The 24,639-nt window shown below is 33.5% G+C and overlaps 1 protein-coding gene across 2 annotated transcripts; it reads left to right on the top strand.

The window, feature by feature from the left end:
• Positions 1 to 808: 808 nt before the first annotated feature.
• Positions 809 to 17,771, top strand: LOC145601664 (uncharacterized). Of its 2 annotated transcripts, XM_081657714.1 has the most exons (10): positions 809 to 1,054; positions 5,488 to 5,556; positions 5,639 to 5,763; positions 5,855 to 6,015; positions 6,357 to 6,426; positions 8,727 to 8,781; positions 10,842 to 10,925; positions 15,435 to 15,473; positions 17,258 to 17,304; positions 17,456 to 17,767. In XM_081657714.1, exons 1-10 carry the CDS (start codon positions 983 to 985, stop codon positions 17,556 to 17,558), a joined length of 825 nt encoding a protein of 274 aa, XP_081513840.1. In that variant the 5' UTR covers positions 809 to 982; the 3' UTR covers positions 17,559 to 17,767. The 2 variants fall into 2 exon arrangements, with proteins under 2 accessions (XP_081513840.1, XP_081513841.1); XM_081657715.1 differs by lacking the exon at positions 10,842 to 10,925 and having other exon boundaries at positions 17,456 to 17,771.
• Positions 17,772 to 24,639: the final 6,868 nt, after the last annotated feature.

The following is a 24,639-nucleotide window of genomic DNA, read 5'->3' as shown; positions in this document are numbered from 1 at the left end:
TTAAATACGTAAACACACAAATCGAGACATTTTTAATATGCAAAACGAGGCATTTGTGTTATTATTTTACTAAATCTGAGCTCAATTTGGATCTTTTGGACCAAAGTACCCCCCAAAACCTTTAACGGAACCATTTTCAACACACAAATTGATAAAAAAATATTATAAAATGGTGAGTAGGCCCCACTAACGGAATTTGTTAACGGCAAGGTTACCATATAGAAATTAAATATATTTTAAGGTTACAGTGTAGATTTCTCAAAAAGGGAGGACACATCGTAGAAAACGGAAAATTGGAGGTTTATAATGTAGAAAAACCCTTTTTTATTTTAATCCTAAATGTTAGTATATTCTCCATATTCTGTAACCATTAACTAGTCATTCTCTATTTGTTCTACATTTCGTTACTATGTATTTATAAAATAAGAACTTTAACATTAAAAAGATTACTCCAAATGCTCAACATAGATTAACGTAATGATCAGTTCAACATTTAAAAAAGAATAATCAACATTAAAAAAAATAGAATAAATGAATTATTCAAATGCTAATTAAGGAAGTGAGACTCACTTAAATACTAAGCTAATAGCTAGCCATTGGAGCAAAAAGTAGCTAAAATGATAATTAGCTTAAATGCTTATGTGGCATGGCAATGCTCTAATCCCACTAGCTCTAGGAGTATTAATTTGATTTACAGAAGTACTTTAGACATTTATGGTTTGCGAAAAGTCTGAATTACCCTTCCTTATATATTTTCTCATATATCACAGACCTTGAATGATTAGTACTTCCTCTTGTGGGTTGTGGCTTACAATACTCTCAGTCATTCCCCATCAGACGATTATCCAACTTTTAGTATTCAACTGCGGTTTCAATTTCACAATTCAAACAGTATTCAAAAATTGATTAATCTTTGTATGAATCTCATAATTTTTGCGGAAAGACGAATGATTCTCACTGCAACTCCAAACTCTTTGAAACTATGAAATCAACGTTACGACCCTGTAGCATCGTTGTTGTTGCCGGCAATGTCAAGAAATCTCAATCCACGAAGGTACATTTTTTTTTTTGAAACCATATTTTTATTTTTAATAATTGGTGAGTAATTTGCTAATTTAATTGCATGTCAGCTTAATTATAGAGGATTATTTGTTTACTTAATATTTGAGGATTGAATTGTATTTGTTTGGGGAATAATGATTAAAATTGTTGGTAAATAATCTGTACAATTTTAGGATGTTTGGAAATGATTGCCTATACAATTTTAGGATGTTTGGAAATGATTGCCTTTAAACTAGAATATTACTCCCTCCTATGTCCTATTTGTTCTTCACATTTGAAAGCGAGGATTTAATTAAAAAACAATGAATCATAATAAGGGAAACCATTATAAAAGTGATTCTATTTTTCCATTAATTAGTTCCACTATTTAATACCCAAAAAAAAAAAGAAAAAAGAAAAAAAGAGGGATAAGAGGTGATTGTGGAGAGATAATGATGGATAAAAATTGAAATCATGCATTGGAAAATTCAATTAGTGGAAATTTGTTTAAATTATTACGTAGTATATTGAATGAAATAAGAATATTTATTTTGGCACATTCACCAAATAAATAGAGGAAAATTGACGGAAATTTGTTTAAATTATTATATTGAATGAAATAAGGTTATTTATTTTGGCACATTCACCAAATAAATAGAGGAAAATTGACGGGAATTTTTTTTTAACATACATGCATGAATAGATTTTACATGAGAAGTTTTTGAACCTTTCTAATCCGGAAGTGAGTAGAACAAAAAGGATCACCAGAAGTATATTGTAATTGATTTTATTATCATATTTGTAATTGCTCTGTTCTATGAAGATGTCATTTTACGTACAAAGATCAAGAATTGAAAAATGTAAGTAGGTTCCATTTGACTTTATGGGGGGTAGAGTGAGATATTTGTATAGAGACAACTGCAATAATTTGACTAGTATATATGCACAAGTTTAACTATAATTATAAAATTAATTATTAATAGAAGTATACAAAAATGATAAATAAGAGTATACATTGAGGAGGTTGTCTAAAACAATAATTACTCTCTTTTTTTTTTTTTTTTAATGACAATATCAAGTGTCCATTGGTACTTTTAAAACGAACAAGACTGTTGGTACTTGAAGACCTCATGTTGGCTTTTGTACCAACATGAGGTCTAAAAGTATAAGCGGATACTTGTTATTCTCATTAGTGAGGAGAGTAATTATTGGTGGAGACTTTCTCCACTGATATCCTGTGACACAGTAATAATTGATTTTTATCTTTTAGTAAAATGTGGTCAAAGTTGTGTTAAAGTCAAATTATAGTGACATTTTAGGAGCGAAGGGAGTATTAGATAGATAAAGTGGACCTATGAGGTCGGGTAAGGTTAGAGACTTTTCATTGTCATTATAGGATTAAGGTGGAAACAGGAACATTATTGTGGAAAGACTTCATATGAAACTTTAAAACATCTTTATGAAACAGATGGAAAAATGAGATTGAGTATTTTTTCTCTTTGGGGGTTGGTTTGCGAATGGTCAAGTTAGAATATACTGAGTAAAATTTTTGAGTAATATTGTGTCATTTACTTGATTATGAGGGGTTAGGATAATATGTATATTGTTTCTGAATGGAGGGAATAATTATTTGCATATGAATCCAAACTTGTGTTTTTTAATTTTCACGGTTTCTATATTCATTAGCTCTGTTGATCTGTGTATGATTCTTTGTACTGATTACAACAATGTTTATAAGATGGACACACGCTTTTATTATCTGTGCTTTCAAATGGTTTGCTTTACAAATAGTTTAATTAAAATTTGCATAAGATGATTTAGATCCATCAACCCAGGGGATTCAAGTTAATAATTTAAATGATAAAAAGGAAAGTTTTGCGTGCTGTAGAGCATTGTCAATTTACCTGTTTGCTTCATTATCATGTCACTATTCAGGCTAGTAGGTTCACCAGATGGAGAAAGGTCTGAGAGGATAGAAAAAAGGGATTTTGTAGGCCATTGTAGTAGTATGCCTATCTGAATAGCATCGGAGATCTCGAGCTCTTGTCATCTAAGCATTATGTATGTGATTCTCTAGCTGAAGTGGCCTTTTAGGATTTCCAATAGTGAGGGATAACGAGCTTATATAGAATAAAACATCAGATGGAAGCATGAGGTTGAGGTTTTAAGCCATTAGATAGTGGAAGAAGAAGGTTTCAAAATTTGTCATCTACTCGTCTCATGGGGTGGGCATTGGGAATATTATATTTGAGTGTAGCTTTCGAAATATTTTGAGGGGTTTAGAATTATAAGTGAGGAGTGGGATATGGGGCTCTTTCTGAGAATACTAGGAATAGTCCTGTAGTGATTGGTTTTTGATGTTCTAAGTTCTGAATCTCTTTATTATGTTTTTTAAAGAAAGCTAAGCTGCAGCAGTGGCTTACTGGCTTGTGGAACAGCAAATACAAAGTTGCGACATTAGTTTCTCTTGGTCCCCTAATAAATGGGCCAGAGCAGGCTGCATTAAAATTTGTTGCATTGCTCTCCATGATTAAGGTAGAAAATTTATCTGATGGTTAGGTGTAATGGATATTTACAGAGTCTTATTTAGGGCTTGTAGTTGCTATAATATGGAAATTTCATTGTTCTGAATTATCTTCCATGACTATATTGAGATTGAAGCTTCTCCAATATCCTGCATTCCTGCCTCTCTGCATAGCAGTGACAAAAAAAGGGGATACAAATGGGGAATGTGCTTGAAGAAGAAATTTAAAATCCTGCATAGCCGATGCTTTTCCAAGGCTCGTAGGTGTAACTATTATGGCTAGTAAGAAGAGCCAGATTGCCTCCTTTCTCTGACTTTGATCTTTCACTTTTTGTTATCTTATTTTATCATTTTCTGGTAACAGTAAATTAGATTAAGACTATATAAACTATGAAGCTGGTTTATTGGCAATTTTATGACACATAGATTTAAATTTTGTAGAGGTGGTGTATTTTTAGCTGTATGTGTCATATCTTTATTTTGGTGCACAATAGTACATGAAAGCCGCTTGCCACGTGAAGGCTTTTACTCCCTACCTCTCCTCTCACTTGTGGTCACTGTAACATACTTTCTTCATTTTCAGCTTTTTTTAGATTACTAATCAGAAAATGTGTTCTTTACAATAGATGTTTTCCTCCTTGAATTGTACATAGCTGATATTGAGAATGAAATAAAGTTCTACATAGCTTATATTCAAGAAAAGAGTGAAAGTTACAAGTGGATGCAATTTCGAGTATTATCTACTTCTTTTAGGTCCTTTGAAAGTTTGAATTTTATGTCTCATTAGATCATCCTTCGACTTGACAAACGTAACTGCATAGAGAAATGATTATTTTTTATTCGCTTCTGGTCTAAGTTTATATATAGGAGGTGAATGTCCTTTGAAGTGGTGGTTAAAGGGAAACGCTGAAACGGTATCTAATTTTGAGGTTGATCTATTTGGGTTGATGTAACATACTCTTGAAATCTATTGCTACTCTTCTTGGAGATGATGGTACATAGGCTAAATTATAGTGTCAAAGCATCAGTACCTTCTTTCATCTTCCTTTCCTCTTGTTTTGTTTCTCATTCTTGTAAGTCTCTTTAGAAGTACTGGTTATGACTAATAAAAAGGAAAATCGAGACCAAAATCAAAGGAACAAGTCGAGATTTTTGATTGATGAAATGGGAATTACATTAATTAAAGATAACAGATCAAGCTTTCTGGATGATTGATTCAGTCTCAACTAATAAACTAAAGTAAGTTAACATTCTCAACAGTATTCTTCATGATTTATCCGTCCCTTATCTCCTCTATATATAGGAAGCCTGTTTTCTTTCTCCCTCTCTCTACACATTTACTTCGTTTTTATTTATTCCTCAAGCTGCCCGTGTGTTATAATGTTACAATATACGAAGTAAGCAGTTTTAGGCACCAAATTCACTTTAATTTATTAGTTGGATTTTTCATGCCAAAAGTAGTTTAAGAAGTCAGCAGAATTTCAGGAAATTAGTTATGGTGATTAGAGTTTAGAAGAAGCTTTTTCCTGTACAGTAATTGATTGTCTTGTTATCTTGCATACATAGATGAATACAGAGCTGTAAACATCATTCAAGAAAAATATGATCCTCTGGTTTTCTTTCTAAATTCTGATCTCTCTCTCTCACTATTAGTTTCTCTCTTCCTCTATATTCTATTATTTCTCTCGACATGCAGTTAGTCCAAGACTCCTGCATCACCATAACTGTACTAAAAATTCATACCCTGAAGTGTCTCACTACAGTTCCAACTTGCTATATTTGGGAAATATATCTCAGACAGTATTCAAGTTTTCATTTGTCAAGTTGCTTAAAACTTTGCATCGATTGATCACTAATGTGAATGCATCTTTCTTGAGGACTGCTAACAAAGATTTGATGTTGATTAATTTGGCCCTCTGTAGGATTCCGAACCTCCTCCAAGGATCACAACAAATGTTAAACAAAATTTGCAATTTTTGAAGTTATGGAAGGTATCAAAAATTTCTAGTGTATGAAGAGCTCTGGTTAGTTTTGATGACTTGACCTTTAATCTCCAGATAGTTGTTTTTGTAGGAGTTCAAGAGTAAACAATCCAGCACACCTAAGCCAGCTACTAGCTATCGTCGAAAGAAGGTGGAGAAGGAAGACCTTCCCCCAGATACAGAACTCTATAAGGATCCAACCTTGGCACTCTATTAGTAAGTTTCCTCCCGGGTCAAACCTATAGTTAATTTAAGTTTTGCTTCTCAGCTTTTGATGAAGATATTTCTGTTCAACAATTTAATGCAGTACAAATCAGATTGTTGACTGTGCTGCCCCTGTATTGCTTGTTGATGGTTATAATGTTTGTGGCTATTGGGTGAAGTTGAAGAAGCATTTCAGTAGTGGACGACTTGATATAGCCCGGCAAAAGTTAATTGATGAACTTGTCCAGTTCAGCTTGGTAAGAGGTTTGTGCTTTGCTTCTCAGATTTTGCAATTTACTGACTAAAGATTTCTGCATAACAATAACAATATATAGTCACATAATTAAGGATTGTAAATCAACTAATTACATGAAAAATAGCTCTAAAATGTTCCTTAATGTTATAGATTGAATTTTGGGTATCTAAAGAAGAAAGCCTATCCACTAGCTGTCCATTGAACATGTGAAAATCTGTAGCATTTGCATGTGTCTGTGTGTGTGTTTGTGTGTATACTTGATTGAAATGGCATGGCTTGCTTTGGTTGTAACTTTGCTGTTAACACTTTAGCGCCACTACTTATATCGTAATTTTAAAAATTTTGACAGAAGTTAAGGTGGTGACTGTATTTGATGCTATGATGTCTGGACTACCTACTCACAAAGAAACTTTTGCCGGGTATGCTCTTCTAAAGCTCAAGTGACTTTCTCTATGCTTCTTTAGCTTGTTGTGGTCATCTAATCATTGGTAATTCGGAGATACTGGCTATTTTCAAGCATCAATAGTGACAAAAAAAAAAAGTTGTTATAACCCTGGAATCATACCCTTAAGCTGAAAGTGTTGACAAATATGATATCAGATTAATTGAAATGTATCCCACTTAAAAAAAAAAAAAAGATTAATTGAAATGTATGAATGACAGCTTTGTGCTACTCTATGGAAAGAGTACAGCAAGAAAGTCACCAGTTGTGTTGTCTGTAGTATTCTTGATGCTGCTGCTGCTGCTGAATTCTTTAGCAGTGGCTATTCATGATCAACAATTAGTGCTTACTTGAGTGCACTAATATATAATTATCTCGTCTATATTTTTATCTGTTCCATTTTGACTTGTCACGCATGTTAATACACAGCGTTGACCATTCATATTTTAAATTATTTATTTGTAACAATTATAAAAGTTGATATTTTGGAAGTACACATCTTGTAATTTAATAGTAAAAAAAAAAAGGTCAAAATTGTTTGTATTTTTTCATTAAACTCATTTTTTAATTCTTGGGCATCTTAGAAAACTTTCTGGCTTAATGAGTTTCAAGGAGACTATTTTTATGGTCTTACCGTACTAGTTCTATATTCATGTTTGACTCATCTTTTTCTTCGGATCCATATCCTTTTTATGCTTTCCTTTAGTTTCAACTCTACCTCTATCTCCTTCCCTTAAGAAATTGACTAAAGTTTTATTTTTTAATGTGTTCATTCTCATGCGATTGTGATACTTCTCCAGCTCCGTTGCTAACCAGCTTTACTAATGTAGCCTCCTTTTTTTTTTTGTTTTGTAAAAATAGAGTGGGGGTTTGTGCTAAAAGTTTATATGACCAGCAAAGGCAGTAGATTAATTAATTTTTTCTCTTGAACCCACATGAAATATAATATTAACATAAGAGGGCTAATGGTGGTGCAAAAAATACTACCAATACCCTTTGTAGAAGTCTTATTGTAACCCTTCACGATGCTTCTGAACCTCTTGGGAATATTTGTGAAAAACTACTTAATATCTTTTGAAATAGCTACCTTAACAACTTATTTTACTAAAATATAACTACCTAATATCAAATATGATGGATTTTATGCAATTATTCTAGTGGGGGCTATACCAATGTTTTACTCACCCTTTGAACCCTAATTACCATTATTTACACCCCAATAATTAATTAATCCCCAAATTGAAGTCTGAGAACCATAACTGTGTGACAGACTAGGAGTAATGACTGATTATACGAAATAAACATGAGGAAGCTGTAAACTCGAAAACCACAACTAACCTGAATAGGCGAATACCATAACTAATAACTCGAAAACGATAACTGATGACTCTAAAACAATGACTAAATTTAAAAAATTATAACTAAACCGAAAATAGCATAACTAATAACTCAAAATCTTATATAATAATTAATAACTCAAAATTGTATATAATAACTTAAAAGGCGTAGCTATTACTAAAAATCATAACTAATTACCAAAAATCATAACTATACCCAATCCTATAAGTTATAACTAATAAATGAAAAACCATAACTAACTTATCACCAAAAATCATAATTGTAATACATGTAGATTTTAGGTATACTAAGCGAAATTTTATGTATCACATACATAACACTGAAACAAGGATCACATGCATATACATAGTATGGAACTGCAAATTACATAATAGTTAAAGATTACAACCTTTGATGCGTGATTTCCTCGCTTTGTTCATCCTTCTACACGGAGATTTAGAGCCCTAACAAATAGTCCACAAGCCTGTGTTAAAGTTCCATTAATGCTAGTTGGGACAGAATAACTTGATGTTCATTTAAATGGAGAATGTAACCGACTATTTAAGAGAGATGGTGGGGGGGGGGGGGGGGGGTGGTGGGGGAAGGAGAAGGTTATTGGTCAAATGCATTTTTCTGGAATGGGATGCTCTTATCTTTTCAGGACTTGCCAATCCTCATGATTTATTATGGAATAAAATAACTGTCAGTTTCCTTAAGGCTAGGCTCTCAAAAGTTATTTAAATCACTGTGTACTCCTATTTTATCTCTCTCTTTGTCATAATCACTTTTCAGTTTTGAAGGCATCTTCTCCTTCTAGGTTGTATCCTTCTTTCATTTGACTCTTTTTTTGTTCTTGATTAGACAAAAGTGTAATCCGTTAGTTCATGTGTTCTATGTTCATGTTGCAATTTTTACAACTGTTTAATTTTTATTTTGTAGGGTGGACATAGTTTTCTCTGGGGATTCTTGTGCTGATTCATGGATAGAAAAGGAGGTACATGAATTATTTTGCATACTCTATTTGCCATAGCATTTAAGAAAATTTTGAAGATTATAATTCACCTGAACGTTCCTAATCCTCCTGGTTGAATTCCCGTTCTTCCTCTTTCTCTGCTGGTTCTTTTCCTCTACTTTTCTGTATACTACAAACTAATCTGTGCTCAAAAGAGAAGTCTTGTTAGAATCGGATTTTGTGAGCTAAACATTAGATAATCACTTCCTGATCAGAAAAGACAGAACCCAGTTAATCTGAGCAGATTTGAAATTTTCTAAAGTTACTCATATACACAGTCCTACTATGTAGCACTCTATCAATTATCATTTCAACGAACCACTAATCCCAAGTAATATCATCTATCATTTGTGATACATCATAATATCAGCGTCCTCTAGTATACTTCCTCTGTTCCAAATTAGTTCAAAGGTTTCTTTTGGCACATATATTAAGGTGATGTGAGAGTGAAAGGAAAAAGACAAAAAGTGTTTATACTATCTTGCCTTTACCTTTACGCACCTACCTTCATATGGCTAATCTGTTTGACAAGTTAACAGAACAACCAGTTGCAACCCCACCCATTGTCATTTATTCCTTAGCCATCCCAACCTTCTTCTTCACCTTAAAACCTTCTCTCCACTCCCTTTCCAAACTAAAAACCCAACCATTCTCTTCCTCGTCTTCGTTACCACCCAACACTGCCCTCCTTACCATCGTCTTAGGTTGCGATTTCCAGACTCCCTTTTTGAAAAATCTCCAGAGAAGCCAAAGGAGGGAGATATGGTAGGAAAAGGGCGGTAATTCCAGTAAGGGTTCCAAATTTGGTTATGGATCATGGCCTAGATTCACTTGTCAGAAACGTTGCTGGTGAAAAAGATATGAACTCTTACATGCAATTTTCGCACTTTGCATCTTTCGAGATTCTATCCATTAGAAAAGGATGCTTGTTTTTTGTGGAGAGAGGGAAAGAAAGGGTCAAACCATGAAAGGTGGAAGCGCAAGGGAGGGAGGGAGGGAGAGAGAGAGAGAGAGAGAGAGAGAGAGAGAGAGACGAGGTGAGATTTATATTCTAGGTAAGTGCTAGATTGAATAAAAGGATTCATCAATTTATATTCTAGGTAAGTGCTAGATTGAATAAAAGGATTCATCAATTCATTATTTAAGGGTTTACGCGACTAAACAGGTAAAACTATTGTGAAGAAGATGAAGCTGATGTTAAGGATGATGATGGAGTGAGAAAGTTAGGATTGATATGATATAGTGAAAGGAGATAGAAGAGGGGTAAGAAAAATTAGTGAGGGTAGAATTGACATATTTTCATGTATACGTTACCAAAATCAAAACGTGTCAGTTAAGAAGAAACTTCCCACAAAGGAATATTTGCCGACTTATCTAGACCGATGAAGTACTTTTTATTATCTTATTTAATATACCGAGTAAGAATTAGCACTTGTTATCAAACTAGCACTTGTTTATCTTTTTGCTCTAACTTTAATGTCTATTTGATTTAGTTCTGGGTAAAGACTAGAATAGACCCGGTCTACAATAACTTATTGTAGACCCAACCTTCTAGTATACCATACGAAATGTGATTATATTATACGAAATATGATTATATCATACGATATGTGATTATATCATACGATATGTGATTATATTACTACAAAAGTGATTATATCATCCTGAAACAGTTATGTAAATATATCACTCAAAAAGTGAATTTATCATTATAAAAAGTATCAAATAGTAAATTACATCATTCAAAAGATGATTTTTAAATTTTATCATCCTAAAGATAATTATATAATCTCATTAAATGGTTTAATATGAGATTATATAATTCAAAATATGACTCACACAAAGATAATTATATCATTTAAACAAGTGATTATATCATCCAGAATGTGATTATATTATTTGAAAGTGTCAAATTTTGTGTCTACAATAATTTATTGTAGACCGGATCCATACAAGACCAATTGTTCAGTTATGCTGCTTGGAATTGTTACTTGTGCTTAGCATAATTTTCCATTTTGTGTCTTTCCTATTTGTGAAACCAGGTTGTGGCGTTAAAGGAGGATGGTTGTCCCAAGGTTTGGGTAGTGACTTCTGATCATGCCCAACAACATGCAGCTCATGGAGCGGTATGTAATCTTCTAAGTCTAATTTATAAGCAATGAGTTTGGGAAAATGTGAAGAATGATGAGGGAAGTTCATTGGAAAAGGTTTCTCTCATTCTTAAAGATTCTCCAATCATCCTTATCCCTTGTAGAACTTGAAGGCTTGAACTATATGTCGAAAGAAAGTAGATGATACCTGAATGAAAAATTTCTAGACACTTGGGATATTTTAATTAAAGCACCTTGAAGTTCCTTGCACTTTATTTTAATCAATATCTACCAAATGGACAGGTAAAACACTAATTATTTCCTATCAATACTATATACTAAAAGACACACCAGCAATGACACGCGTCATTTCCTGGTGTGTCCCTAATTTTTTTATTTTATTTTTATTTTATTTATTTATTTTTTTTTAAAAAAAACTTATATAAGAAAAAAAAAATTCTACATATAAGTAATAATTACATATGAAATATATTACAGTAGAAGATTTGATTTAGCTTTCCAAAAAAAAAATATTGACAACTAATAAGTTAAGCAAAAAAATTAAAAATAATATTCTTAACATACAAGTAATTTGTGACATGTGGATGTGGACAATTTGTTAAGGAATGAAAGACATATTATAAATTATTTACATTTGTTACAAAAAAAAAAAAAAAAATTATATATTAATTTCTTGATTTTTCTACCATGTAATAGAAGCTACGAGCTTAAATAAGAAAATGTGAATATTAAATCAACAAATAATATTTTTATCATTTTTTAATTTGTCATGTTTTTAAAATCAATTATTGAAAAGTACCGTGCATGGCACGAGAACTAACCTAGTTAGGAAGATTTTTGTGTCTTGCCACTTCATATTGATTTTAACATGCCATATTTAGGGCATCATGATACATAGTTCAAGGCCTTATAAGCTAACCAATGACTAGGTAGAGGCTACATATTCTACAAAAAGAGCACCAAAGTCTTTGTAGGGCTGATCTCCCCAAATGCCAAATATTGTATTTCCCCTGCACCATAAACGTTGCAATATGTTGAGTTTTAAGCTTCCCATCACACAAATTTAACCATTATCATCTATAATTTTCAATAAGTAAAAATTATAAAAAGTTGATGTTTTAAAGTTTGAATTGAGATGAATCTAACAGGTCACACAAACTATATTTTCCTTACATATGATTCACAATTGATGGTCTAAGAGAGTGGGTGAATAGTGTAAAAGTCCAGCTACAATACAAGGGGATCGGAGGAAGTAGTAAGTAAGAAAGGAAACCAAATGAAAAATAAAGCAAATTTATAGGAGTGTAATAAGTGGAAGCAAGACAGTTTTAGAATGCTATTCATTTTAGCCTATATATTTTAGTAGTGAAGCTTTCTTATTTATATTGAAAGTTTTTATAAAAATGATGAGAGGGGAAGATGAAAAACAAAAGAAACGTAAAAAACTATATTTTTTTATGGAGTAATTGGTGTAGAATAAACATATCATTAGGTGGTGAGGGTTGATCAGATTACTAGTATCATTATTAAGGGTACCAATTGTAGTCGCCCTAAACACATTGTACTTGACAATAGTTTTGGTGTTTTATGTTTGTACATCAATATTATTAAGGTTTTTGTTCTTGGAGGTTCGAACAGTGGTTTGTATCTTATCGTTGCAAAGGGGTTTTCCTGTAAATATTTTGTGTTACTTTTTGTATATTGTTGTTTAATTTCTTTCCATTCATTAGAGTGGGTGTTAAGAGGATGATATTCTGACGAAGGTAAAGAGTAACTAGTGGAACTCGTAAAGGAAATATGAAACAGGTACACCAAAATTTCATAGCGCGGAAGATTATTGTTGAAGATAATTAGCATAAAATAATTTGGATGTATGTGTGGAGAAGGAAAGCACACAAGTTGGAGTGGGCTATGTAAGATATGTAGTATGATATCTTAGGTTAGATGGATTTGAAGGTCTTGTTAGAGAGGTGGCCATTTTAGAGAAGCTGCAAAGAATTTGCGGTGACTATTGGGAATTGTGCGAATTGAAAATGGAATATTTTATAAGTTTACAAAATCACAATACCCAGTTAGTGTGTTATTGCAAGATGCCAATGAGAAAATTCTAGATAGGAGTTGTGAGAGCATGCCCTATTGTTATTGGCTTCATCACCAAAATTCTAGATGCCCATTATGCTATGGGAAAGGAGAAAAGGAGAAAATTACATTCAATGAAGCAACAATAGTTGTGAGGGAAAAATGTGCTACATGATAACACAAATAGATGTTGTGGAGGGTTTTGAAAGAGGGAGAGAAAATGGAGAAACGATGACCCAAAATATAGATTAAAATCTTTGCCAAGAGATTATAGCTCTTTAGAGTGTCAATTATTGTCGTAAGAAGGGTCACATGCAATGTAATTGCCCCAAAATAAGAAAACTTGAAGAATTTAAAAGATAAAAGATAAGGAAATTTGGGCAAGGTGAAAGTGAACAACGAAAGGTGATTTCTCCTATGTGGTTTATGGTGATGATTTATATATGACTCAAATTGATAACGAGGATATGGTTCCATGTAAGTGGATGTTAGATTTTGTTGCCTCAATTCATGTGTGTCGTGACAAAACAATTTTTGATAGCTTTTAATTATAAGGTGATTTTGGGTAAATAAACATGGGTAGTGACTTGTTGAAGACATGGGAAATATGCAAATGAGGTTCCATAATGGTGTTATTCAATCCATCAACAATGTTGAGATATGTACCCAATGCATGTGCTAATTTGTTAACATCGGGAGAGTTGACAAAGTACGAACATAAGTACATTGGTAGTGGAAGATGGTATAAAGTGTATCATGTTAATATATTAGTTTACAAAGGAGGAAAGTTGACAATAATATATGTTATGTGGATGGGTATGTCGTTGAAGAGCATAAAGTGTTGATCGTACGGAAGTAAAAAAGAAAGGTTTAATTATGTCATGAAGCGAAATTATGTAGTGATTTGGGTCGAGAGAGTTATTTTATGGGTTTATCTCCTCAAATACCAAATGCAGTAGTTTTTATTGAATAATAAAGGAAAATGAATGAAAGAGTAAGAAATTATAGGAATATAATAAGTGGAAGCAAGAAAGTTTGGAAATGTAATTCAGTTTAGCTATCTATTTTAGTTGTGTAACTTTCTTATCTATATTAAAAAGTTGATATTATAAGATTGGAGAAAAAGAAAAATAAAAGAAACCTAAAGAAGTGTATGTTATTGTGAGGATGCAATTTGTGTGAGATAACATTGGTTGTTTAGGGTATTGTTATTAAGGGTACGAATTGAGTCTTCTTAAAACACATCATACCTAATGTTAGTTGTGGTGTTTGGGTAAAGGTTACATTTAATGCTGAATGGTTTGCACATATCTTACGTTGTTGATTTATCACTGTTTTATGGGAGGTTTGAGTTGGGAAGACATGGAGAAGAAATTTCATTATAGTGAGGGATCAATATCCATTGTCATTGTCCTTATGTCAAATTCTTAAACAATGTTCTAATCCTCTCAATTGGTGAGAATCATGAGATGCGTTAGGTAATTCATGCAGGGCCAGGGAACTCTAGCAAGGTTCTTTGATTTAGGAATAAACCTTTTTGTTAGATTATGATGAAAAGTAATACACTTGTCAATCATTTAGCGATGAACCTAATAAGAACATTAATATACCTTTGTACCATGCCTTCCCATGACAATTTGATCTTAAAAACTTACATAGATAAAAGAAAGGATATAGAAAAACAGAATACACTTGTCGTAGGAATAGAACCCACTACTTATTGTACCAAAGTAGACACTAAAGGGCTAGAGACCAACTCAGGTATAAATACTTTACAATTAACTATATAAACTGAAATTTCTGGGCATGGGGCGGGCCGTGGCCAGGGCAGGCCCGCCCCTGGATCCGTCTTTGCGTACAATCGAACAGTGAAGAGCTAATGTGGCCCGTGACCTTTAGGCTGGCTTATGGTGATGTGATAATGCGGCCTTGCTACGAGCTTCGTCCATTTTGCTTATTGTTGGTTTGTTCTTTGCTTCTGTGCATAAGATCAATTTATGCTAAGCTGCAAGTCCAATTACATTATGCATGCTAATTGATAGCCATTTCTGGCTAAATACCAATAGCTTAATTACAATTTTCAATCGTTATCTATTTTCAATCCTATAAAATATCATTTAAAGTAATACACATTGTTTGAAGGACATACTTTCAACCATTTTTCCTCATGAGATTTCTCAATACAGCAATTTCATTCAAGGACTATGGCTGGTTCAGTTAATCTTAAGAAATTTGAAGTTTAGGCAGAAGCTAACGAGCGGAGTAGCAAGTCCAGGGAAGATCAGATGTGAACTATTGTACCCTTAGCAGGAAAACCTTGTGCTCTTTTTCACAAGTTGGTCAATTTGAGGAACAACTCACATTTGTTTATGCATGCATGTATTTGAGATAGCATTATATTATCTTTCATCTATAATAATTAATGTTGATTTCACATATTTTCAGGGAGCTTTTGTTTGGAGCAGCAAGGCACTGGTTACTGAGGTTTGCTGACAAACTGATATTTATAACATTATTTTCTCTTATTTTCTCCATGTGATTTATCAACATCTTGTGAAATGTTAAAAGCCACACGATATCTATGTTGCTACCTCCTCGCAACCCCCATTTATGTAACCTTAATCCATTAATCCCCCCATACAACTCATCATCGCCATCTTCACCCCCCACTGCACGACTCCCGTGCCCTCCCCTAACTTCCTTTGCATTTGGCACATTAAATTACATTCTTCCTCCTCCACAACTTGATGGCGACAAAATTTCAAAATAATGCAGCCTCTGACCTCCTTGGTTGTTTTGGATTGTGTTCATTGGTTGCTTGGGAAGGTGTTGGAACTTTTCTCTTGAATTTTGTAGATGGTTTTGTAAAATGTTTTGTGAGGTCGGGGGATGGGGTTGGTGTTAGAGTTAAAGTTAATAAAATTTTGTATCTTGATGTAAATACTAATGGGATGTAACCTTGAACAGTGAAAGCTTTTCTTATCCGGTGCACAAATGAGCACAATTTCCTTTTTTAATATCCTGAAGCTAAAATATAATGGGCTGTAAACATGGTTTCACAATTCTGTTTTATTTTCAAAGGTGATGCTTCCTCTGTTTTTTAAGCTATTTCTCTTTGGACAATGGGTTGAAGTGAAATAACAATTCACCCTTTTCTGGGAGTGCTAATAAGTAGAAGAAAGACAATATTATAATTATTAGTGTCAAACAAACCTTTAATTACAAGGCAATGATTTTATTAGTAGCTTACAAAATTCAAAATTGTTGTTACCTTTTAACACACCCTTATAAACTTAAATTTTGTATTTATAGAAGAGTATTGTGAAAATATGGTCTTAGAATTAGTATTAATAAATATAATGAAATATCAGCCTCATCTTCGAACACACCCACACATCTACGGTGACAGAAATGAAGTTGACGAAGTCGATTTATTTTGCCTATGTGCTAATCATGAACTCATCAACTTAGGAACCCATTGGAAAAGAAGATTGGAGATGCTAGGAAAGAGTAGAATTATTTGATGAAGAAAAACGAGTTGGTGAAAATATCTGTACTAATATATTAAAAAGTATTGATCGATACAAGCAAGATTTGTAGCAAATCATCTGTACTAGTATATTAAAAAGTATTCCTAAATAAATTTAGAAGCCACTAGATATCTTACTTTGTGATTCACATACAATTAAAATTATTGCACATACATGTTTTGTGCAAGACTTGACCTAAAGCCTCAAGTTTGTATATTAAATTCATAACCACTGAACCAAGCAATATCTGATTAATTTTGTAAGGGTATTGCCCAGTCTTAAAACCTAGTTGCATGTAAATTCAAGGTGCTAGTTATGAACAAGTCTTTGTAGTTCGATATTGTGAGAATGTTGAATTCTGATGGAGCATGCCATCATTGAAGATATCAACTTGACATTATATTTGTCTTCTTGAGTAGCTTTTTGAAGTATCTTTACACATCAAACAGATTGGGCCCCAGAAACAGAAAAAACCCAGTCACCAATCTTTCTAGCTCTTTTCTCTGTCTAATGGGCTTTTCTTTGATCTTCCAACACTGTTCAACCAAAAAAATCTGGGTTTCTGATAGTTGAGAATCTATTTTGTTTTCCACCAATTTAAATGGGCTAGATATCATCTATTTTCCATTTTATTTTTATTTATTTATTATTCTTATTATTACTACTTTTATTTATGTATGTATTATAGATGACATGGTTTCATTATTGTCTGACTTTAGAATTTGCTATGGTTTACAGATAAAGGCTTCAAAGAAGGAGATGGAGAGAATGCTTCAAGAGCAGAGGTGTGTCATTTATGTAAAATGTGATGTTGCTGTAGTGCAACTTTACCTTTTAAGCAGCTTCAAATTCTAGTAGACTTGATCTTTTGTCATGCTTGCATACTTGTTTTTCCATATTATAGATGTACAATCTCATTCCAAAGTTAATTTTCAGATCGACTTCCATGCAAGGGAAATTGCTAAAACACAATCTGGATACAGAAGTTGTAGATGCTTTGAAGGATCTTAAGATGAAGTTGTCCCAAAATGGGTCATAACAGCCTGAGAGATTATAGTTGTTGTTGCTGTAAGTGTTTTCTTTGGTGCATGCTTTAATTTTTGTAAATTGTTTGTAAGGATGATATAAAAATCTTAACAGTTCTTCCATTACATGTACAAAGTCATAAACAAAACAATATGATAGGTAATGAGTAGTTGAGTACCGATGAATTTGATTTAAACACAACCCTTGAGGCACCACTTTGCACTCTCCCACATCATTGATGTATCTTATAAACTAGGAAAAATTAGAAAAAATAATCCCAACTTTGTCTAATTTATGTAGAATAATCCCAACTTTCGTTAATACTGGAATAATACTCCCACTCGAGTTATAACTTTGAAAGTTCCAACAGGCTAGTGCAGTAGTAGTGGCTCTAGTGACTATTTAAACTTGGGTGGTTTTGTAGATGGCTTGATAGTGTTAGAGAAGATGCTAGAAAAAAAATATACGGATTCAGGCTTCGAGAGCCGTGATGGAAGAGAGTTGGCCGCAGTTGATTCTGACATAATTATTGTACACATCCAGCCATTCAAGGGCCGTTTGGTTCGCATGGGGTACTGGAATGGAATGAATAGAGGGAAAGAAAAGGAATTCAATGAACAACCCCCAAATTTGTTATGTTGTTTGTTTTGTATAACAAAGGGAAACAAGCTACCACTTCCACCACCTCACAAGACCTATTATCTACCTTCTCCAGCCACCATACCACTCACCGCCCCTCCTTCGTCATTCGCCGGAGCTCCCCCGTCCCAGGACAAAAATCCCCTCCCCTGAAAAACTCCCCACTCCCGCAAAAACCTTGAAAACTCACCCCTCCTTCCCCGTACAACCGGGGCTGAGGGTGAGAGGAGGGCCAACCGGCTGTTTTACGAGAAAGGGGTGAGTTTTTAAGGTTTTTGCGACAGTGGGGTGTTTTTCGAGGGAGGGGATTTTTGGCAAGGGACGGGGGAGCTTTTGGTACAAAAAATAGGCCTAAATTCAAGTTGGTTCCAATAGATTTGTTTTTGGTACAAAAAAATGTGCTTATTTAGTACTGTGATATCCCTTAAGATTTTTTCCATGTAAGTTTTGTAAATGATATTGTATTGGCAGAGGAGACTATATTTGGGGTTAAACAAAAGCCAAAGAAAGCAAAATTAGAGTTAAATAAAAGCTTAAGCAAGCGTTTGAAATAATAAAAGGAAAATTTGTTTCAAAGGGATATATATGTTCACTTTTTTGTTTGGAAAGACCTTATAAATTTAACTGCTTTTTAACCAAATGCCCTCGAGTTATTTTTTATTCACCATATACCCATGAAAATTTTTAAATTCACCATATACTCATAAATTAATAAAAACGCCACCAAATGCTCAATAGACTAATAGACATTAACTCCTTTAGTCATTAGTGCTAAGTATGCCAAGTGGCAGAATTTTATTGGTTGGATTTTAAATAAATTAAAGTTTAAAATAATTATTTAATTATTAAAAAAAAAGCCAACCCACCACATCCAGCCCCAACCACCACCTGACGACCCATCACCAACCACCACTCGTGCCGACGACGACCCAGCCTAGCCACACCGCACCAGCGACCCAACCTATGCGTCGTTTCCTTCTTGTGAACCACCCTTCCCTCAACCTCAAACTCAAACTCAAAACCCCTTTTCTCCCTCGAAAAAATCTCCCCTCCCCACCTTCGACTTCTACACCCACCTCCTTGTGCCGCTAAACCCAAATCGTCCCTCCCCATGCCATCTCCACCCTCTCAAACACCATGCCAAACCTAAAAGAAAAACACCCAAAATTCAAACCTAGGGTTTCGAATTTGGGATTTTAGAATTTTTAGGTGGTGTTTTCAACCAAATTGGGCAGCGGCGATGTGGAAGGAGGGAATCTGTGTTGTTGGTGAAGGGGTTTCAAGGTGGTGGCTAGTTTTAAGTGAAGGTAGAAAAGCGGGGAAAGGTTTTTACGGTTTAAGGGGTTATGGTTTAATTTTATACGGTTTAAGGGGAGAGGCTTGGGGGAATGGGTGGTGGCGACGCCAGCGCGGTGGGGAAGGGGGTCTAGCACCGGTGGCGAGGAGAGTGGCGGTGGTAGGGAGGAGGCCTAGCGCAGCAGAAGGTGGTTGGAGGTGGTTAAAAAAAATTTAAAAGTTTTTTTTTTAAAAAAATAATTAATAAAATAATTTTAAATAATCAATAATATGCCTCCACGTGGCATACTTAATGCTAATGACTAACAGAATTAACTGTCGTTAGTCATTAGGGCATTTTGTGACAATTTTGTGAAACTTGAGTGTATATGGTGAATTTGAAAAAATTTCATGGGTGAATAAAAAAATAACTCACGGGCATATGGTGAAAAATCCGTAAATTTAAAGTGGTGAGGTAGGACCTTATAAGTCTACTTTGTTATTTGGAGGGACCTTGAGATCGGAATCTGGCCATTGACTTTTTTTTTTTTTTTTCTCCAGCTCTCACGTGAATGTCACGCGACCTTAAAAAATGACTACCCCTTATTTTTTTTTCCACATTTTTCACCCATTTCGCCTTTGTTGCTCTAATTTTCCCCCAAATTCTTTCTCTCTCCTCAAAATCGTGGGTTCCCAACCCTAATACTTTCAATTCTCTTTCAAAAGTTGATCGAATTCATTCCATTACTTCAATTAAGTACGTTTAGCACTAGGTAAGATCAATGTTTTTTTTTGTTTTTTTTCAAAATTAAGGTTTTTAATGTAATTGCTTCTCAAATTTTGTGGTTGAAGCGTAATTTGGGGATTTTGTGGACTCCTCGAATTTTGTGGTTTTGTTTTTAAGCATAATGAGCTGCTCTAAGAATCTTTAATGTTGTGGACTTGGAAAGGGATAAGTAGATCAAGGGTTTGGAACAACATCTTGAGGAGAGAGAGAAAGAATTTGGGGGAAAAGGGGGAAATAGAGGGAAAATATGGAAAAAAATGTAAGGGGAGGGTTTTTTTTTTTAAGGTCACGTGACAGTCACGTGTGAGGTCAACACCGGAGAAGAAAAATCAATGGTCGGATTCTGACCTTATAGGTCAGCCCAAACAACAAAATAGACTTATAAAGTCCTTTCTCACCACTTTAAATATATAAGGTCCTTCCAAACAAAAGGTGAACATATATGTCCCTTCTAGACAAATTTTCCATAATAAAAAGAGGTTAGATTATAAAACTAAGGCATCACAAATAACCAATGTCTTTTTTTTTTTTTTTTTTTTCACCTAGTTTAGCCTTTTGATCTTGGGCTAATCCAGATTCGGAATTGAAAACTGGATTGTTAGATTACAATTCCCTCTCATGGGATTGGACAAATAACCAATACCTTCTTTTTTTTTTATTTGTTTTTAATTTTTTTGACAACCTATGTCTAATTCTTGTTATTAAATTTGTTATACATAATATCATTCACTATAAATTAATATTTTGTATTCAGAAGAGAACATAAACTATGACTTATTTTGGTGGTAAGGCATCTAGTGTATGAATTGAAGGTTACATGCTTAAATCTTATACAGGTAACTTTAATTTTTTTTTTTTTTTTTTAATTTGATGATAATATCAAATAAAAAACAAATAGGGAGATTACCATGTGGCACATATAATTATTTGGACTGCTTTAATATATGTTACCTATCATCAAAAAGATTGGGCCCTTCCCGTACAAAAAAAAAAAAAAAAAAAAAAAAAAAAAAAAAAGGTTGGGCCCTAAAAATAACAATAACCCATAGTCTACCATCAATCTTTTCTAGCCCTTTTCTATTTTTATAATGGGCTTTTCTTTGATATTCTTTCCTACACTAATTTTCAATTTTTATTATAAATATCTTGGTTTGATATTTGAGAATTCATTTCTTTGAATCTTTCCCATCAATCAAAATGGAACTTCAAATTAAAATCTGAATAGACTTGCAATCTAAACCGCAATTATTGTACGTTAGACTGAACATAGATTAAGTATCCCCTTTGACTCCTACATTTAGATAATGGAAACTTCATAAGGTACCTTATTTATTGCACATTTGCACTTATGATTAGCATAGTATTTATTAATGATATATATTTTATATGATTCAAATATGGGTAATAGTATTCAAAATGATTAAATATGATAACCTTTTGCAATAAATCAACAAAAAAAATGGGACCCAAAGATTGATCTAAAAGAAAGAAGCAACTATATGCATATGTTGTGTGCGTAAACTACGAAATAAATAGCTATGTCGACTATTTGTTACTATACATAAAAAAATTAAAAAAAAAAAAAAAAAACTGCACCTTGAGCACCTCCAATGATTATATCTGAGGATTTGCTTGCAAATTCCAAAAGTCTCTACCTATTAGCTTGACTATTAAATTTAAAAAATATAGTTATCTTGCCCACGTTAGTTTGCTTAAGAAAAGGTTTCCAAAGTATAGGAGATTGACCTTTTAGTAAAATGAAATTTAAAAAGTAATTGAGAAAGCCAAACTCATTCAATAGCAGGCTAATAGCTAACCATTGAGGCATAAACTAGCTACAAAGAAGGTTATTTTTTTTTTTAAATTCCAAGTGACATAGCAAACTAATTGGACAATTAGCTTACAATAGGATATACTAATTAAATTCATAAACCAAATAAGTTTTTAATGTTAAAAGAAAAAAAAAGTTGAAAAGGGGTTTTCTTTCCCTTTCTTAATTGTTAATTATGCTAATCAATTTTGTTTGACTTAGAACATTTTCTTTTCTTTTTCTTTTCTTTTTTTTTTTGAAGAAAGACTTGGAACATTTTCTTAAATTGCTTTAAATATGATATGTAATTTTTGAAATTACCTTTAAACATGATTTTGGAATTGGAAATTATAACATTTAATATTTAATTGGTATAACTTGGCATCAATTATGCCCTTAATTTACTCCACAATAACTGTAATTGAAAATTCAATTTATTTTTTCTTAATTAAATTGCTACTCATATGTCAGTTTTTTGTACTTTGTATTTATTACTCTTTCTAACTGAATATGAATATATGATAGTAAGAGCGATATACACATAATTGGTGGACGCCACTCCCTCACCCCTTGACTTATATGCTCTATGTGTGTGTCCACAAAAAACACCATTTTCAATAGCTTTAGAGGACATAAATAAGATTTATCAAATTTGATTTTATGTGTTTATTTTAATAAAACAACATTATTGTTTTATTGTCATAAGTGCTCTTATAATCGAATTTGTTCAATTTGAGTAATTTGGTTAGGCTAGTGTAGATGGTTTATTTAATATATATATATATATATATATATATATATATATATATATATATATATATATATATATATATATATATATATATATATACGCAATTTCTTCCTTACTCCCGGAGTACCGTGAGCATGGTACTCCGGGTTCAAAACGACAGTGTTTCAGCGCTTCCTCTATATTGTCCCCTCCTTCCCGAATTGCTCCATTTTATTCTTGATATACTTTATTTCCCTCTATTACTTTTCAATCTCAATGAATTTAATCGTCTTTTTTCTAATTGCGAAATTTTCGTTTTGATTTTTCTCTCAATCCAATCAATCACTCTTTTTCCTCTTTTTGCCAATTACTTTTCTAAATGGAAGATGATTTTGCGAAATTTGCTGTGAATCAAGGCTGATGATGTTCGATTTGTATCGGCTTGGCTTCGTCCCGAACCAAGGCAAGTTGTATGGCACTTGTTGAGTAAGGCTTTGGCAAGCAGATTCCTCGCCAAGAGCTCCTGATAATGACAGAGGAACGAACCAACCTGCTAGGGCAAGGCAGCTCGATTTTGTGCAATTGCAAATTTGATAATTCTTTTTGAAAAGTAACATATAGTTTAATCTAAATAACATAACGTCAATTAAAAATAATATGTATTTTAACAGTTAATTTGCAAGTTATATAAATAACATACTTTTGGTTATAAAATAACATAATGTTTTATAAGAATTGGAATATTATTCCAAGTTATAAAAATAACATGCTTCTATTTATAAACATAACATTAATTAGTTCTAAAATCCTTTCAAAAAAAAAAATAGTTCTAAAAGGGGGTTGTTATTCGACGCCCGCAAATTACTCGAATCGCCCGCAAATTATGAATGAATTTACGTTATTACCCCCAATCTCTAACTTAACCTCTTTCTCTCTCCTCACTTAAAATCACCACCACCACCACCCAACACCACCACCGCCACTGCCACCGACGTAAAACAACATCCACCACTTTAAATCACCACCACCACCGCTTTATTTTTTTTCGCCGGAAAAGTAGACGAACCGTCCTGTCTAGGCGGTTCAACCATGGTCAAACAACCTAGGGAAAACGGTTTGACCGTGGTCAAACCGCCCAGGCTAGGCGGTTCGACCGTGGTCAAAACGCCCAGGCTAGGCGGTTCAACCATGGTCAAACCGTATTGCCTAGGCGGTTTGACCATGGTTGAACCGCCTAGCCTGGGCGTTTTGACCACGGTCAAACCGTATTGCCTGAGCGGTTTGACCATGGTCAAATCGCTTTTTTAGGGCGGTTGGAGCATTTTTCGGCAAAAAAAATTATTTAGTCATCCGCAGTGGAGATGCGACATTTGGGGGGTGGTTATTGGGCGGCGGTGGACTGTGGTGGGGGTGGTTGTTGGGTGGTGGTGGACAGTGGTGAGGGTGGTTATTAGGCGGAGGTGGGCAGTAGTGGCGGTTGTTTGGCGGTTTGGCACTAGGGGTAACATTGTAATTTCATTCATTAAATGCGGGCGATGTGATAAATTTGTGGGCGTCGTTTAGCGATTCACTTCTAAAATAGTGTAATTAGAAACATTTATCAGTTTTAAAATAATGTTACTAGTTATAAAAATAGTATACTTCTAAAGTCATAAAATCTGAAATAACATTGAGTACTTCTAAAATAACATGTTCAATAACAATAAATATCATGTTTAGTAACTGGAGTAATATGCTTCTATTTTATGTTATTTCGTTTTGTTAATTTGTTATTACCTGAAATAAATTCTAGTGGGCTTTTTTTTAAATTGGGTTTCTAGCCTATATATTATATTGGGCCTGGAGTACAATAC

The sequence above is a fragment of the Chenopodium album genome, chromosome 21 (assembly GCF_948465745.1).
Source record: "Chenopodium album chromosome 21, dcCheAlbu1.1, whole genome shotgun sequence".
Taxonomy (NCBI): Eukaryota; Viridiplantae; Streptophyta; class Magnoliopsida; order Caryophyllales; family Amaranthaceae; genus Chenopodium; species Chenopodium album.
Note: the sequence above shows the minus strand (reverse complement) of the source record. Positions and strands in the feature narration are given on the sequence as shown.

What these genes read in the sequence shown, in the direction of transcription:
- LOC145601664 (XM_081657714.1), top strand. Translation starts at nt 983, where the DNA reads ATGAAATCAACGTTACGACCCTGTAGCATCGTTGTTGTTGCCGGCAAT. An exon ending in CCAACCTTGGCACTCTATTA is followed by an intron (nt 5,764 to 5,854) that starts GTAAGTTTCCTC and finishes AATTTAATGCAG; the next exon opens with TACAAATCAGATTGTTGACT. An exon ending in CCAGTTCAGCTTGGTAAGAG is followed by an intron (nt 6,016 to 6,356) that starts GTTTGTGCTTTG and finishes AAATTTTGACAG; the next exon opens with AAGTTAAGGTGGTGACTGTA.